Source organism: Octopus bimaculoides, chromosome 2 (assembly GCF_046866305.1).
Source record: "Octopus bimaculoides isolate indiv1 chromosome 2, ASM4686630v1, whole genome shotgun sequence".
NCBI lineage: Eukaryota > Metazoa > Mollusca > Cephalopoda > Octopoda > Octopodidae > Octopus > Octopus bimaculoides.
Window position 1 is genome coordinate 125,498,338 of NC_142929.1, and position 15,069 is coordinate 125,513,406.

General features: G+C 36.8%; 1 protein-coding gene across 1 annotated transcript; it reads left to right on the forward strand.

Annotated features, from left to right (window-relative positions):
• Positions 1 to 3,882: 3,882 nt before the first annotated feature.
• Positions 3,883 to 13,311, forward strand: LOC106871040 (large ribosomal subunit protein eL28). The gene is made up of 6 exons (XM_014917305.1): positions 3,883 to 3,935; positions 4,077 to 4,162; positions 9,244 to 9,332; positions 9,928 to 10,051; positions 12,286 to 12,404; positions 13,186 to 13,311. The coding sequence occupies exons 1-6, from the start codon at positions 3,898 to 3,900 to the stop codon at positions 13,264 to 13,266; spliced, it is 537 nt and encodes a 178-aa protein (XP_014772791.1). The 5' UTR covers positions 3,883 to 3,897; the 3' UTR covers positions 13,267 to 13,311.
• Positions 13,312 to 15,069: the final 1,758 nt, after the last annotated feature.

Here is a 15,069-nt window from a genome sequence, read left to right on the forward strand (position 1 = left end):
AGATAGATATGTCAAGTTTTCTAAATGGATTAAAATTTCCAGATTTAAATGCACGAAACAAAATGTGTTGATATCAGCTCATTAAACTTTGTCAAAATATATAAAATAAAATCAACATCTTTCGAGAGATTTCCTTTTCTCCCATTCTACATTACAAGATTCTAATTTGAAAGCCAGTCATATTTTGATATATTAAAAAGGTCCTTTTACATTGATCAGTGTTTGGGGGGATTAAATTTGTTTACCTATTTTTGTTCTTTTCATGTTTTTGCTGTTAGTTGCATAAAAAATACACCCAGTGAACACTGTAAAGTGTTTTTCATGAGGAAGGGTGTCATCATTAGCATTGTTTAACATCCGCTTTCCATGATGTCATGGGTTGGATGGTTTGACTGAGGACTGGCGAACCAGATGGCAGCACCAGGCTCCAATCTGATCTGGCAGAGCTTCTACAGCCTGGATGCCCTTCCTAATGCCAACCACTCTGAGAGTGTAGTGGGGGCTTTTTATGTGCCACCGGCACAAGAGCCAGTCAGGCAGCACTGACATCAACCACACTTGAATGGTGCTTTTCATATGCCAATCAGGCAGCACTGGCAATGGTCATGCTTGAATGGTACTTTTTATGTGCCAGTCAGGTGGCACTGGCATTGGCTACACTTGAATGGTGCTTTTTACATTCCACTGGCACAGATGCCAGTCAGGTGGCATTGACATCAGCCATGACAATGATTTCACTTTGTTCAACAGGTCTTCTCAAGCATGGCATATTGCCTGATGATTGAAGGGTGCTTTTAAATGGGCCAGTTATGTGACACTGGCATTGGCTACAGCTACGATCTCAGTTGGTTTACTGGTGTCTAGCCATATAACTATGCCAAAACTGATATTGGAGTTTAATATAGCCCTACGACTCAACGGATCCTGTCAAGCCATCCAGCACATACCAACATGGTAAACAGATTTTAAATGAGGATGATAATGTATTTGGTAAAGCTTTTCTTTGGTGAGGTCTTTTTCTGATGATGTTCACTTATAATGGATAAAAAAAAGTAAATAAATGAATATTATATTATTTTGAAACTAGTTTTTCATTTATAAATTTCCTCATGGAATCATGTTTAGGAGAGAAACAACCCATACCAGCATGGAAAGCGGACGTTAAACAATGATGATGATGACTGTATAAAAACAGTGACATTAGTTTCAAATTTTGGCACAAGGCTAGCAATTTCAGGATTTGGGGGTAGGTTGATTACATCAACCCCAGTGCTCAACTGATACTTATTGTATTCTTTTCTGCTCTAGGCACAAGGCCTGACATTTTTGGGGAGGAGGCCCAGTCAATTAGATTGACCCCAGTATGCAACTGGTACTTATTTTATTGACTCCAAAAGGATAAAAGGCAAAGTCAACCTCAGTGGAATTTGAATTCAGAACATAAAGATGGATGAAATGCCACTAAGCATTTTGCCTGGCATGTTAATGCTTCTGCTAGCTTACTGAAGAGTATTTTTTAGTTTCAAATTCTGGCACAAAGTCAGCAATTTCTGGAAGGAGTGAAGTCGATCACATCGACACCAGTATTCAGCTGGTACCTATTTTATCAACCCTGAAGAGATAAACGGTAAAGTCAACTTTGGCAGAATTTGAATTCAAAACATAAAGACAGATGGAATGCCATGAAGAATTTTGTTCAGCATGCCAACGCTTCTGCTAATGTACTGCTTTATATATGAAGAGTAATATAGAGTGGTAATTAACCATATGTTCACAAACATGTAAACTGAACGCTGTTTACAAACATGTAAACTGAACGCTGTCAACAGTTCTATTATTTTGATAATCTCTCTTTTAATCCTTTTTGCCCCTTGTGGAGCATAGGGCCTCAACAGTTGTTTTCCACTTTTTGCAGTCATTGGTGTGTTTCTTGGCTGCTTCCCATGTTAGGCTGGTGGTCCTGAGCTTGTCCAAAATACTCCGCTTCCATGTCTACTTCGGGCGTCCTCACTTCCTTTTCCCCTGCAGGTTCCAGTCAAGTGCTTGTCGTGTCACATTTGAGGGTTCTTTCTGCAGTGTATGTCTGATCCATCTCCATTTCCTTTGTCTAATCTGAACTTCTGCTAGTATATCATCATCATCATCATCGTTTAACGTCCGCTTTCCATGCTAGCATGGGTTGGACGATTTGACTGAGGACTGGTGCAACCGGATGGCTACACCAGGCTCCAATCTAATTTGGCAGAGTTTCTACAGCTGGATGCCCTTCCTAACGCCAATATATATATATATATATATATTGTTGTTTTGTGTTCATTAGTTTCAAATTGAGTTCATACTATCCATTGCCATTTTTTAGTAATTATGTATTTCTCAGTTCAATTCATCATCATCATCGTTTAACGTCCGCTTTCCATGCTAGCATGGGTTGGACGATTTGATTGAGGACTCGTGAAACCAGATAGCTACACCAGACTCCAATCTGATCTGGCAGAGTTTCTACAGCTGGATGCCCTTCCTAACGCCAACCACTCCAAGAGTGTAGTGGGTGCTTTTACGTGCCACCGGCACGAAGGCCAGTCAGGCGATACTGGCAACGGCCACGCTCAAAATGGTGAATCTTATGTGCCACCCGCACAAGAGCCAGTCCAGGGGCACTGACAACGATCTCGCTCGAAAGTCCTTACACATGCCACGGGCACAAGTGCCAGGTTGATGTATTATTTAGCCCTCTGAAGGCATGTAGCCTACTGGTCAAGTGTGTTGCTCAGTTGTGAATGTTTTAAGCAACTCAGATTACGATTTTGCTAAAAATAAAGATTTAAAAAAAGGGGTCCATACTTTTTGTAATTTCTTAGTTTTTACTTTTTCGAGAATTCTTTTCCTCACGATCAGCATTTCTTCATGTATAACCGTAATATATGACGATTAAAGCACACACATCCAAAGAAATTACCGTTTTTAACGCCGATTATTTCCGACTCTATTCTATAAGGAGATCACACACACACACACGTGTGTGCATGATGGAAGGGATGTAACTCTACGCCAAACTTTTACCCAGTCCCATTGCTGGGAATAGTGTGGTCTGCTATGCCAAAAATTTGACTTCTGTGAAAATTTTGTATAAACTTTTTCCAACATGACCTTTTGGCCACAAATCATCCAAGGAACATTTTTTTAGCTACTATTTTGCATATATATGGCAACGATAATAAAATAGTTGCCAAAGAAGTCAATTATTTGATAACTTTAATATATTCACAAAGGGTAATATAAGATCTCAAATAGTACAAGTAGAAAGATATATTTTTTGACGCGTAAATATTGATAGAACAGTATACATGGGATAATATCCCTTACAGTGCAGAGCACTTGACCGGAAATCAAAGGGATGTGAGTTCGATTCTCATGGGTGGTTGCTCTGTAAGGGATATTATCCCATGTATACTGTTCTATCAGTATTTACGCGTTGAAAAAATATATCTTTCTACTTGTACTACAATACATTTCAGCGCTTCAAAAACATTGTTTACATATGACGTTATCTCAAATAGTGTTTTTAGCATTAAGGAATTCAAATTTAACTTTCAAATATAAAACAGCTACCATTTCCAAAACAGAGTACATTTCATAATGAATATGATCTCTAATCTATTTTGGATCTTTGTGTAATTCTGCTGCATATAGAATAATTGGTGGACCGTCACAACACCCTCATCCGTTTTTTTTTTGTTTTTTTTTCAGAAACCCACGTTTTCGGCTACGGAGATTCCGAATCTATAAAAAAAATTGGTATTTCAAAATTTCAATCCCCCACTCACTCCTCAATTTCTTCATTTTTCACTTTTTTCAGAATTTTTTTTTGGCGAAATACGTGGAAAAAACGGAGAAGACATGCCTCCAATTCGGCTGAATGAAGACTATAACTTCCGGTAACTGTAAAGGCGCAGAAAACTCACAATATTTCGTATTATATTTCAAATGAATATTGACTGAAAAAAAGTCTTAAAATATAAATTAATTTTTTACAAATGTTATAAAATGCATACTAAAATATAATTTCTCAACTTTAGTTATCATTTATTTGACATCCGGTTTTGTGTGCACAGTGCTTCTGGTTCCTTTTCATACGAGTCTTTCATTGGAACGTTTGCTAAACGTAAGTGTTCGTTCTTAATATCCACTCTTTCAGTGTTAATATTAATTAATATAATTTTACTATGTCTATAAATTATCGTTTTTTGTTTGTTAACGTCTACTTTACCATTTATCTTTAGAATTTTATGCTCTATATTTATATATATGTGTGTGTGTCTCTCTCTCTCTATATATATATTTGTGCCACATGGGCTTAACTTCACCATGGCGGTTCTGCCAAATAGCTAACACTTGAATTAAATTAATAGCTGTCACATCTAAAGATTTTCCCCCCTACTTCAAGTTTTATTAAAGAATATGTATTGAAGTTCAAGTACATCATCATAAGCATTAACAAATTCTTTTTTTATTTCTAATTGATTATGAAAGGTTCACAATTTCTATATTATAATTTTTACGTTAATTACTATATTTGATGCACTTTTACCCCTCCAAAGAAATGTCTATGGACGTCACTCCGGGTCCTTTATGCCAAGTTGGGCCTCACTTTAATCTTTAATGTACTAAAAATATCTTCCTGAATACGCGTTACTGAAATCGTGTTGCGTCTTTTATATCTTCAAATACGGAATATAAGGTCACAAATGGTAGTGGTATAAGTGCGTAAGTGATCGCTTATTCGAATTGCTGGTCATCCCGACTCAATACACAATGGTTCTTAGAGATATTTCAGTTTGAAGTACTGTTCATGAAGCAGAGCAAGTGTAGAATCATGCTTTTATGGCTTTTTCATTCGTACTGTTTTTGTTAATTATAGAATGAAAATTAAACATCTTACAATCACGGGTTAAATTGTTCTGAGCACGTGCAAGCATGCAAAACACATTAGCATAGTTAAATCATATACATTCATTGTAAATAATGTGCGGCATTCCTTCGATATAACTCGACAAAATCAAAACATTTCACTTCGGGTATTTCCGTGGGTTGTGGAATATAGATATAACGAAACTATGCCAGCAATGTCTCGTTTTAAATTTGGAAAAAAAAAAAAAAAAAAAAAAAAAAAAAAAATGCCTTGCATATTTGTTCTTATCTACTTCGTGTGTATATGTAAAATCCGCAAATTTCCAAGCAGAGAACAGAATCGAACTGTTATTTGCTTCCACGGAAATATACGAAGTGAAATGTTTTGATTTTGTCGAGTTATATCGCAGGAACGCCCAATGTGCAGTTGTTGCCTATATGTTTAAATAATGATAATATACACAAGTTCAAATCCTGCCGAAGTCAACGAGGTATAGACGGAATATATGTAATCTGAACCTTTCTCCCCCTTATTTATTAATTTTTTTTACGGAATCCCACGTTTTAGGCTATGGAGATTCCGATTCTGAAAAAAAATTGTTTGAAAAATTTCAATCCCCCCCCCCCCCCCACCAAGCAGGTTATTTACATGCTAGAAATAACAGCCAAATCTCACAAAACTAGTGTTAGGGTTAGGTTTACCCTGTGGATCTATATAAAAACCGGGTGGGGGGGCGAAATTTTGAAATTGAGATTTTTGAAAAAAAATTTTCAGAATCGGAATCTCCATAGCCTTAAACGTGGGATTCCGTAAAAAAAAAAAAGGCACTTTCATGGTATTAGCTGTCAGAAGCGAAAGTAGAAAAATCTAAACAAGGAATGTTACTGCTGGTTTGAGTTGAAATCTGTTTCTTTGGCTACTGACTGGCTGGATCTATCTTTGGCTACTTCCATCATGCTAGCTCCAAAAGTTCATGTCTTTTAAGCCAATTAATACTATTTTCTGTTGTAGCGGTGGCGATGGCAATATCGCGGTGATTAATTCCAACTTTGGATTACGCGTGGTGGTGGTGCTGATTGGTGTATGTGATTTGTTTTTAAAAACAATAATGAATAATGCAAAAATATATTTATTTATAAAGTTTAAACTGAACATGAAATGAAATATATTTATTTATAAAGTTTAAACTGAATTTCATTTGTTTAAATTCTACGGAAACGCATTTTCTAATTTGATAAATTCTACGGAAACAAACGAAGGTGGACGAGTGATAGATAGATAGAGAGAACAGATAGCTCCGGCCAGTCAGTAGCCAAAGAAACATATTCTGGACCCTAGAACCGTCGCAAAATAGAGATAAATGTTTTAAATCTGCAACACCGTTCAACTTGCATGCCTCATACCCTGATGTCTTCAATTTGATTGACTATTAATGCAAATTTGGAACTCTTTCTGCATCATTAAATTTTGGATTAAAGTCTAATTTATTCTTTAATTGAATGAATTCTGGTCTATTATGTAGTACCACCGTTATTGGAATTCCTAATGCTTTAGTTCTTCTGAGTTCCTAGTTCAAGTAACTAAGTCAGTTCTACTGACATATTCCTAACATTTAGTATCCCCAGTCCATATTTATTCCCTAGGGTTGTGATATGGATCGTAAAAGGGAAGTGGGGCTTTTACATTTGATTTTAACACCTGTTGAGGATCTGGTAAATTCTATATTAGGCCAAAATCTGAAGAGGTTTTTCTCATTTTCATTGTTTGGTAGTACTCTTAAGCATGTCAATAAATAGCCTGGTTTTATTAAAAAAATGTTATCTACAATCAGTTTGCAGTAATATGTTGCAAAGTTTGATGTATAAACCAGTGATGTTTTTCAGTTTAGGGACACTAACATGTTAGATATTATCTATTAGATTTATATAATGGCTTGAGCCCATCTTAAAAATACCTGCAGAAACCTAAGAAAGATACAAGATTAAAGCATATGTTTGGATTAATTGATACATTGGTTCCTTTCAGAGTAGCAGTAACAGTTTTCTCTTTATTCTTAGTAGATACTAAGGTGTAATATCAAATTTCTTCCATTGTTTGAGACCTATTTGAAGATCTAAATTAACCCTTGAAAGTTTGTGTTGTTTAAAACACCATAATAATGAGTTATTTTCCAAAATCTTACAAAACTAATTGAAGCACAGGTAGCATATTTTCAACAAAAATATAAAAAGGATGATTACTGTAAGAAATCAGGTAATTTGTGATAGAAAAGCAAATTTCTATTATTCCAGTCTTAGTTCTGTAACGGTCTTTATTCAGTTTATTACTATATTTCTGTGAAAATGCATTTCAGTTTGTGGGGGGCTTAAAATGTTGGGCGATGTGGGTTATGGTCTTGTCAGTCACATTGTAAATCAGGTAATTCATGGAGTCGTCATACCCAATGACTGGTATAGCAGCACCGTAGTCAACTGCTACTAAGGGAAAGGTTATACTTTAGCTAGAAATAACTACAGCAGCATCAAATTATTGGATCAGGCGATGAAAGTTACAGAGAGGGTCATAGCCCAACTAATTAGGGAGAAAGTTAACCTAGATGCATGCAGTTTGGTTTTGTGCCAGGCAGAAGCACCACTGATGCTATATTTCTGGTAAGGCAACTGCAGGAGAAATGGTTAAACCTTTGTACTTGGCTTTTGTTGACCTGGAGAAAGCCTTTGATAGGGTCCCCGGTCCCTTATCTGGTGGTCAGTGTGGAAACTGGGGATAGATGAGTGACTGGTAAGAGCTGTACAGGGATGCTATCAGTAAAGTGAGGGTTGGCAACGAGTATAGAGAAGAATTCCAAGTAGAAGTAGGGGTTCACCAAGGATCAGTCCTCCAGGCAATAACAGGAATTCAAAACAGGCTGCCCCTGGGAGCTCCTCTATGCTGATGACCTTCCTCTGATAGACGAGTCACTGCCAGAACTGGAGACGAAGTTTAGGGTGTGGAAGCAGGGTCTAAAATCGAAGGGCCTTAGGGTTAACCTAGCCAAAACCAAAGCCTTACTAAGTAGGAAGGCTGTCAAATCACTATCCCCTTAAGGTAGATGGCCCTGCTCGATCTGTAGAAAAGGCGTGGGGATACGATGTATCCAGTGTAAGCTATGGATACATAGAAGGTGCCGCAATATCAAAGGAAGGTTAACCGAGAAAATAGTTTTTGTGTGTGGCAGATGCACAGAGGCAATAAACACTGAAGATGTAGCAACTAGAGTAAGAATAGCCTGGGCAAAGTTCAGGGAGCTCCTACCCCTGCTGGCAACTAAGAGCCTCTCACTCAGGATAAAAGGTAGACAGTATGATGCATGTGCGCGGACTGCCATGCTGTATGGCAGTAAAACATAGGCCATGAATGCTGAGGACCTGCGTAGGCTTGCAAAAAATGAAGCTAGCTTGATCTGCTGGATGTGTAATGTCAGTGTGCATACATGATAGTGTAAACTCCCTGAGAGAAAAGTTGGGCATAAGAAGCATCAAATGTTGTGTGCAAGAAAGACGACTGCGCTGCTATGATCATGTGTTACGTATAAGGACAGGTGTGTGAGGAAGTGCCACTCCCTAACCGTGGAAGAGGTAGACTCAGGAAGACATGGAATGAGGTAGTGGAGCATGACCTTCGAACATTGAGCCTCACAGAAGCAATGACAGGAGACCAAGACCTTTGGAGACAGGCTGTGTTTGAGAGGACTTGGCAACTAAAGTGAGATCGCATGCCCAGCCCTGTTAAGAATACCCCTGATGCGTTGGGTGATATAACATGCTTGAGAAGGCCTGCTGAGTCAACTAAATCCAACATCGTAGCTGTGGCCAGGCTGGCTTCCGTGCCGGTGGCACGTAAAAAGCACCATTTGAACGTGGTCAATATCCCCTGACTGGCCCCCACGCCAGTGGCATGTAAAAAGCACCATTTGAACGTGGTCAATATCCCTTGATTGGCTCCTGTACCAGTGGCACGTAAAAAGCACCCACTACACTCTTGGAGTGGTTGGCGTTAGGAAGGGCATTCAGCTGTTGAAACATCGACAGATCAGATTGGAGCCTGGTGCAGCTGCTGGCTCTCCAGACCTCAGTTGAATCATCCAACCCATACCAGCATGGAAAACAGACGTTAAACGATGATGATGAAATGAAGATTTTTTAATAAACTTGTGTTGTGTTTTTTGTTAGTATTATGATTTCCAATCTTAAGCCACTTTAAGATTACTTTCAGTATTGTGTTTTACTTGGTTTATGTAAATGTTCATTAATATACTATTTAACAGCAAATCTCAATTTTCATCTTTTGTTCAGAATCCAATATGTCGGCTGACTTACTATGGATGATTGTCAGGAATAATAATTCTTTCCTTGTCAAACGAAATGGTCTCTGGCTTAGCAAAGTAAGTAACAACATATATAAATCCTGGACTCTTTGTCTTGACTGATACAGCAGAATTTTTGTTTTTTTACCTTAAAGGAAGGAATGCAACAATTTAAAACTTCCATCATAAATAAACTCCAGGAAGGTGAAAAGTATTAATAGCAACCCTAAGCTTATATGCATTGAGACAGTATTGATATCATCTTAGACAACTGTCAGTTTCCATTTAGAGCAGACAACTTCTTGTGTTGTGAGCATGATAGAATGCATTCTGTCCATACTGTAAACTGGTTAACAATATGTAGAGTATTTGGTGTTAAAGAAAAATCCCACATCATACACAATAATTAGGAGTTTCTCTGTTAGGTCCGGTGATAAAATATCAGCATATGATGTTTTGCAATTGTTGTGTGAGTTGCCCCAAATCCTAGTTATTTAGTAAATGGCACTATTCACTATTATGGTAATCTGAATTCTACATTCTGGTTTGAAATTACATAATGAAGAACATTTTCCAATGACTAGTTGTTCATATCGGCTATTAATTGAGAATAAGATATAACAATTAATTACATTTTGTACACCATTAATTTTCAACTAATTTTTCTTAACAGGAGCCAAACAACTTGAAAGGACGTCATTGTTTCCGTTACAGTGGCCTTGTCCACAAAAAAGCTATTGGTGTCGAACCATGCAAGGATGGCAAAGGAGTTGTATACGTTACACGACGGGCTAGAAGTAAGTGTTGTTTTTGTTTTCTGCATTGTATGCTTCAGGGAATAATTTTCCCTGTCAATGATTTCAACTTTATTACTTGTAATAGACACTCTTGCAAACAGGATTCTTTTAGTTTTCATCTACTGTATCCACTCGTTGCCAGTACCTCCTGACTGGCTTTTGTGCCGGTGGCACGTAAAAGCACCCACTACACTCTCGGAGTGGTTGGCGTTAGGAAGGGCATCCAGCTGTAGAAACTATGCCAAATCAGATTGGAGTCTGGTGTAGCCATCTGGTTCACCAGTCCTCAGTCAAATCAACCAACCCATGCTAGCATGGAAAGCGGACGTTAAACGATGATGATGATGTACACATGTGGAATTTCTTGTCTTGGTCAACAAGTTTCATTTTAACTTTTTTTCTGAGTTGCATCATTATCAGCTTGCAAAAGTGGTTTTAGTCTCTTCCACACTGGTTTTGAACTAATATTACCTTGCTCAAACAGATAAAGAGGAACAGCTGCTTTATAGTTTGCTCTGCAACATATCATTTGACACTGGTAGTGTATTTATTTTTTAAATTACAACAAAATGTCTTCAAAATTATTTACATATAGTTAGAATGAAGTTGAATGTTTTGTAAACAATGCAAAATTTGTTAGTTTAGAATAGTAGTAAAAAAGGATTTTTCTGTTTCGCTTTCCCTTTTCAGTTCCTTCAATTTTGTTCCATTTGATTTCAAATTTGAGGTAATTTTAACCAGTCAAAAGCCACAAGCATATTGGTGTCTGTTTCCATATTAACAAGCCAAGCTGTTGTGTAGTTTTCAAGATGGAGATATAGAAAACCAAGAAGGGTGGTGTTGATCAGGCAGACCTATGATCAAAAGAACCATTCTAATGCTGTACACCCCACAGTTTTAGAGTTATCTAGTGTCTTTCCTCATTTTATTGACATTTGGGTGTTCTCAAAGAGGAGATTTGGCTACTTTTTCCAGCAGTTTGAAGAACTAAATAACAGTTTGTTTTTTTGTAATGTAACATTCTGGTATTTTTCACATTACATGCTTGTTCCAACATTTCATGACTTTTATTCATTAAAACTTAAAACTTCCATCATTGACGCTTTTGTTGTCAGCATGCACAAATGCGTTTCCAAATCTTGTTTTCTGGTTTGGTAAAAATTATCAAACTTAAAATCTCTAACATTTTTCTAAAAAAAATTCTGGAACAAGTGAATAAATACCAGATTCAGTGTAGCGTGAAAAATATCAATATACCAAATTTGAAAATTTTCACAGAATAGGTTGAAATGTATATTCTTAAAAGCCTTAACTTTTAATAGCAATCTGCCTAAGACCACCCATATTAACGTGTTCATCGTTGCTTTAACATCCTGCCTTTCCATATTTGCATGGATTGGACAGAGTTTATTGAGGCAGAACTTTTTCTATGGCCAGATGCTCCTATTGTTTCTAAGCAAGTTAATATTGCCATATGACTGGGCATGTTTTTACAGAATATTGGAAATCAATTGCATTTACTCTGTCAGGACAAGGAAACACAAACAGTTGTCCAGTCTATTTTCATCGGAGGGTGTCATATTCTTGCCACATCTCCCCTTTTGAGATTTCGGGTTCTGAAGGAATAAAGAAATTTCATTTATTATTATTTTTTAGTATCTTTTTTGCTTGGGCTTTATCTCAAGGTGTTCAGTCTGGAATTTGGAATTGAGAATTTGAATTTTTACACAATAGTTCTTTCTAAAGTACGCAGCAAACGTAATACCCTCCTCCAGATTATAAGTGAATTCAGAAATTAAGTTTGACTGTAACTCAATTAACTGTTGTTGTAACCTACATGAGCTTCAAAAAATCCTCATCACCTGATGTTATATCCTTACATCTCCAAAATCATAGTATGGTTGATATTGTCAACAATAGATAAAGAATACACTGTAACAGTGTTATAACAATACAGAATAGAAACAGCGGCAGTAACAAACCCGCAACAAACCAACAATCAATATTTCCAACACACTAACTCATACTGTAAATTGTACCTGGACTTTGAAGACTGAACTGTGAACTACATCAGACTATTTATATATAGTGATCCAGTCTGTTCTCATCAGAGGGTGTCATATTCTCACCGCAACAGGTATTAAAATAACAATGTTGGGTTATACTTTTTTTTTCTTTCTGTCTCGTTCTCAAAACCCTAGCTCTTTTTAACTAATGCTTTTATTTTATTTCAGAGAGGAATCGTCCTTCAAAAGCTTATACTAAGATAGAGTTGAAAAAAGATCCCAGAAGAACATTGACATCTATCAGGAAAATGGTCAAAAGGAACAAATACCGAGTAGACCTAAAAATGGTAGGTTTTAACTTAGTTAAAACGAGTGTCTAATCCATGCTATCATGGGTAAGAGAATGCTAAACTGAAGAATTGGTGTCAGTTGTAAAATGTGGCTCTTTTTGTTGGGATTACTGGTTCTATTTCTGCTTGTGATAGGGTATTCTCTCTCTCCTCCAGCAGTATATATATATATATATATATATATATACACACACATATATATACTCTGACTTCTATTAATGCAAGTATTGCACTAATTTGTGATATTTGTATAAAGGACTTAATGACATTTGAATGACCCTGTTCAAGGCCATATAATTCATTTGTAAGGATCCCCTTATTCTGAATCTTACCCATAGACTTCTCCACTCCATCCAAGTACACTCATTCTGTGTTTCACCTCTAAATAATTTTCTCCCAATGTTAACTTGCATGTATTCATTCGCCAATAAGTACAGGGCCAAATAAGAGAAAGTAGTAAGCAAAGGTTGGGTGTTTTTGTATATTTGCCTCTAGTTAGCTAAGATTTGTTAGTTGTTTGTTCTCAGGGTTTAATTTCTAAGGATAGAGGGAATTGTTTTCCTGTCTTAATAAACTAATTTAATCACTTAATAAGTGTCATATTGTAACCTACTACAGTTCTGAGAGATTATTTTGGATGCATGCATTCCAGCTAAGTTCTTTCTTACATTGGTAGTTATAGCATTTCTATCAATGAACAGCTTTGATGAAATAATTACATGTCTTTCTTGCTGCTCTAAATGTAATGGAAGTAACATTTTTTTTTTTTTCTTTTAAGGCTGCAATGAGAAAAGCCAGTGCCATTATTCGCAGTCAACGTCCTGTTGTGAAAAAGGCTGGGCGCAAGAAGAAGGAATAGTTATGTACCAAGTGGACATTTAAATAAATTTTGATTCAATGAAAATTGTGTGCAGTATTTTTTATTGATAAATGGGCTTTCAGCCTCAAAAAAATGGGTATTTACAGGTTGTGGGATAATTTGAAATGAAATATTTGCTTATTTTACCATGAGATTAATCATTTCTAAGGTGCATAAAAAAGATTTGCAATGACTTGTGTCTATGTTAGCAATTTTTAATCATTTAAAATTTGTCCTTTATATATGCATTGTTATTGTGTAAACAGTCAACTCCACTGCCATCTATTGCTGCAACCTACATACTTATGTGACCTTATATAATAGTTTGATGGGTCTGTTCTCATTCACCATCATTCCACTTGACATGGTTCTTTGTGACGTCCAGAATGCTGAGATTAGCATATCAGGACAATTCCCCCACCAATGACAACTACCCTCTTTCTAATATATTAAGAAGTTTTAAATCATCATCAGTTATCCTTGGTGGGTAAATATCCTAGACACGAGATTGGACGTCACCGTGTTTTTGTGTTCTGCAGACTCCTTCCACTTGCATCAGTTAGCCCTTTGATACATACCCATCTATCCAGTCATTTATGTATATTGAAGTGCGCATATTTCACCACAATGTTTTTTCATATCAGCAACTTGTCTTGCTATCTGTTACATATAAATCATATCTGAGATCCCATTGTTTGCATTGGTACACTCAAAAGAATCTGTCTACTCCCTTTAATATTCAGTATAGCCATTTTCTAATTGGTTGCAGTGTTTTTGGCATTTTTAGCATAGACAGTCAGGAATTCTTGGGCACTGTTGTGTGACAGTGACCGGGACAACTTTAAATAGCCCAGTCTACCTAAACTAAATTGTGGCAGAGTTGGAGCAGATCACTGCCCATTTGACAAATAATTCATGAGTTTGTATTGTAAAGTTCAATTCCTTCTGTTGTAATTTCATATTGAAAACTTGATGCTTCTCTACTGTCATATATATACTTAAACCTGGATAGCTATGTAAATAAAGTATAATTTAGCATTAGGAAAGGCGTCCAGCCATAGAAACCATGCCAAAGTAGAGCTTGGCACAGTCCTGGCTTGCCAGCTCCTGTCAAACTCCAGCCCGTACCAACATGGATGTCATACAATGATGAATTGGTAGTATACAATCACATGAAGTGGCTCTTGACTGAAACATTAGGCAAATATTGCTTGGTCAGTGGAGCAGACTTTAAAAAACTGGTCTGGTGATTTTTTTTTCAAAAAAAAAAAAAAAAAGACTATCACAAAGTTACTGCCTCGAAGAATTTTAGTTGAATGAATCAACCTCTATTTAGTTATTTTTAAGCCTGGTACTTACTCTATTGGTCTCTTTTTTTCCACACTGCTATGGGTTGTAAACACACTAACACTGGTTGTCTGCTGGTGGGGACAAAAACGTGACCAGTTTCCTTTAGTGTCCGTCTACCAAATCCACTCGCAATTCTTTAATTAGCCCAAGGCTATAGAAGGCCCTTGCTCAAGGTGCCATGCCTATGTCTATAAGCTAAGATTTCAGTTTTCATAAATGGTTGCAGAAAAATTGTATGAATTTATATATATATACAGGGTGGCCCAAAAGTAGGTTTACAGTAGGCATTGGCAACCTAAACCTGGTTGCAGACCACTAGGCCACCTCCCGGGCAGCACCCCACTCCCAACCTGAAAAAATAACAAACAAAATCAATGATAAGAAATGTAAATTGAACCTTCATTAAAACCTGCAGCCGTCATAATGTGAAGACTGCCGATTCTTTGAAACAGA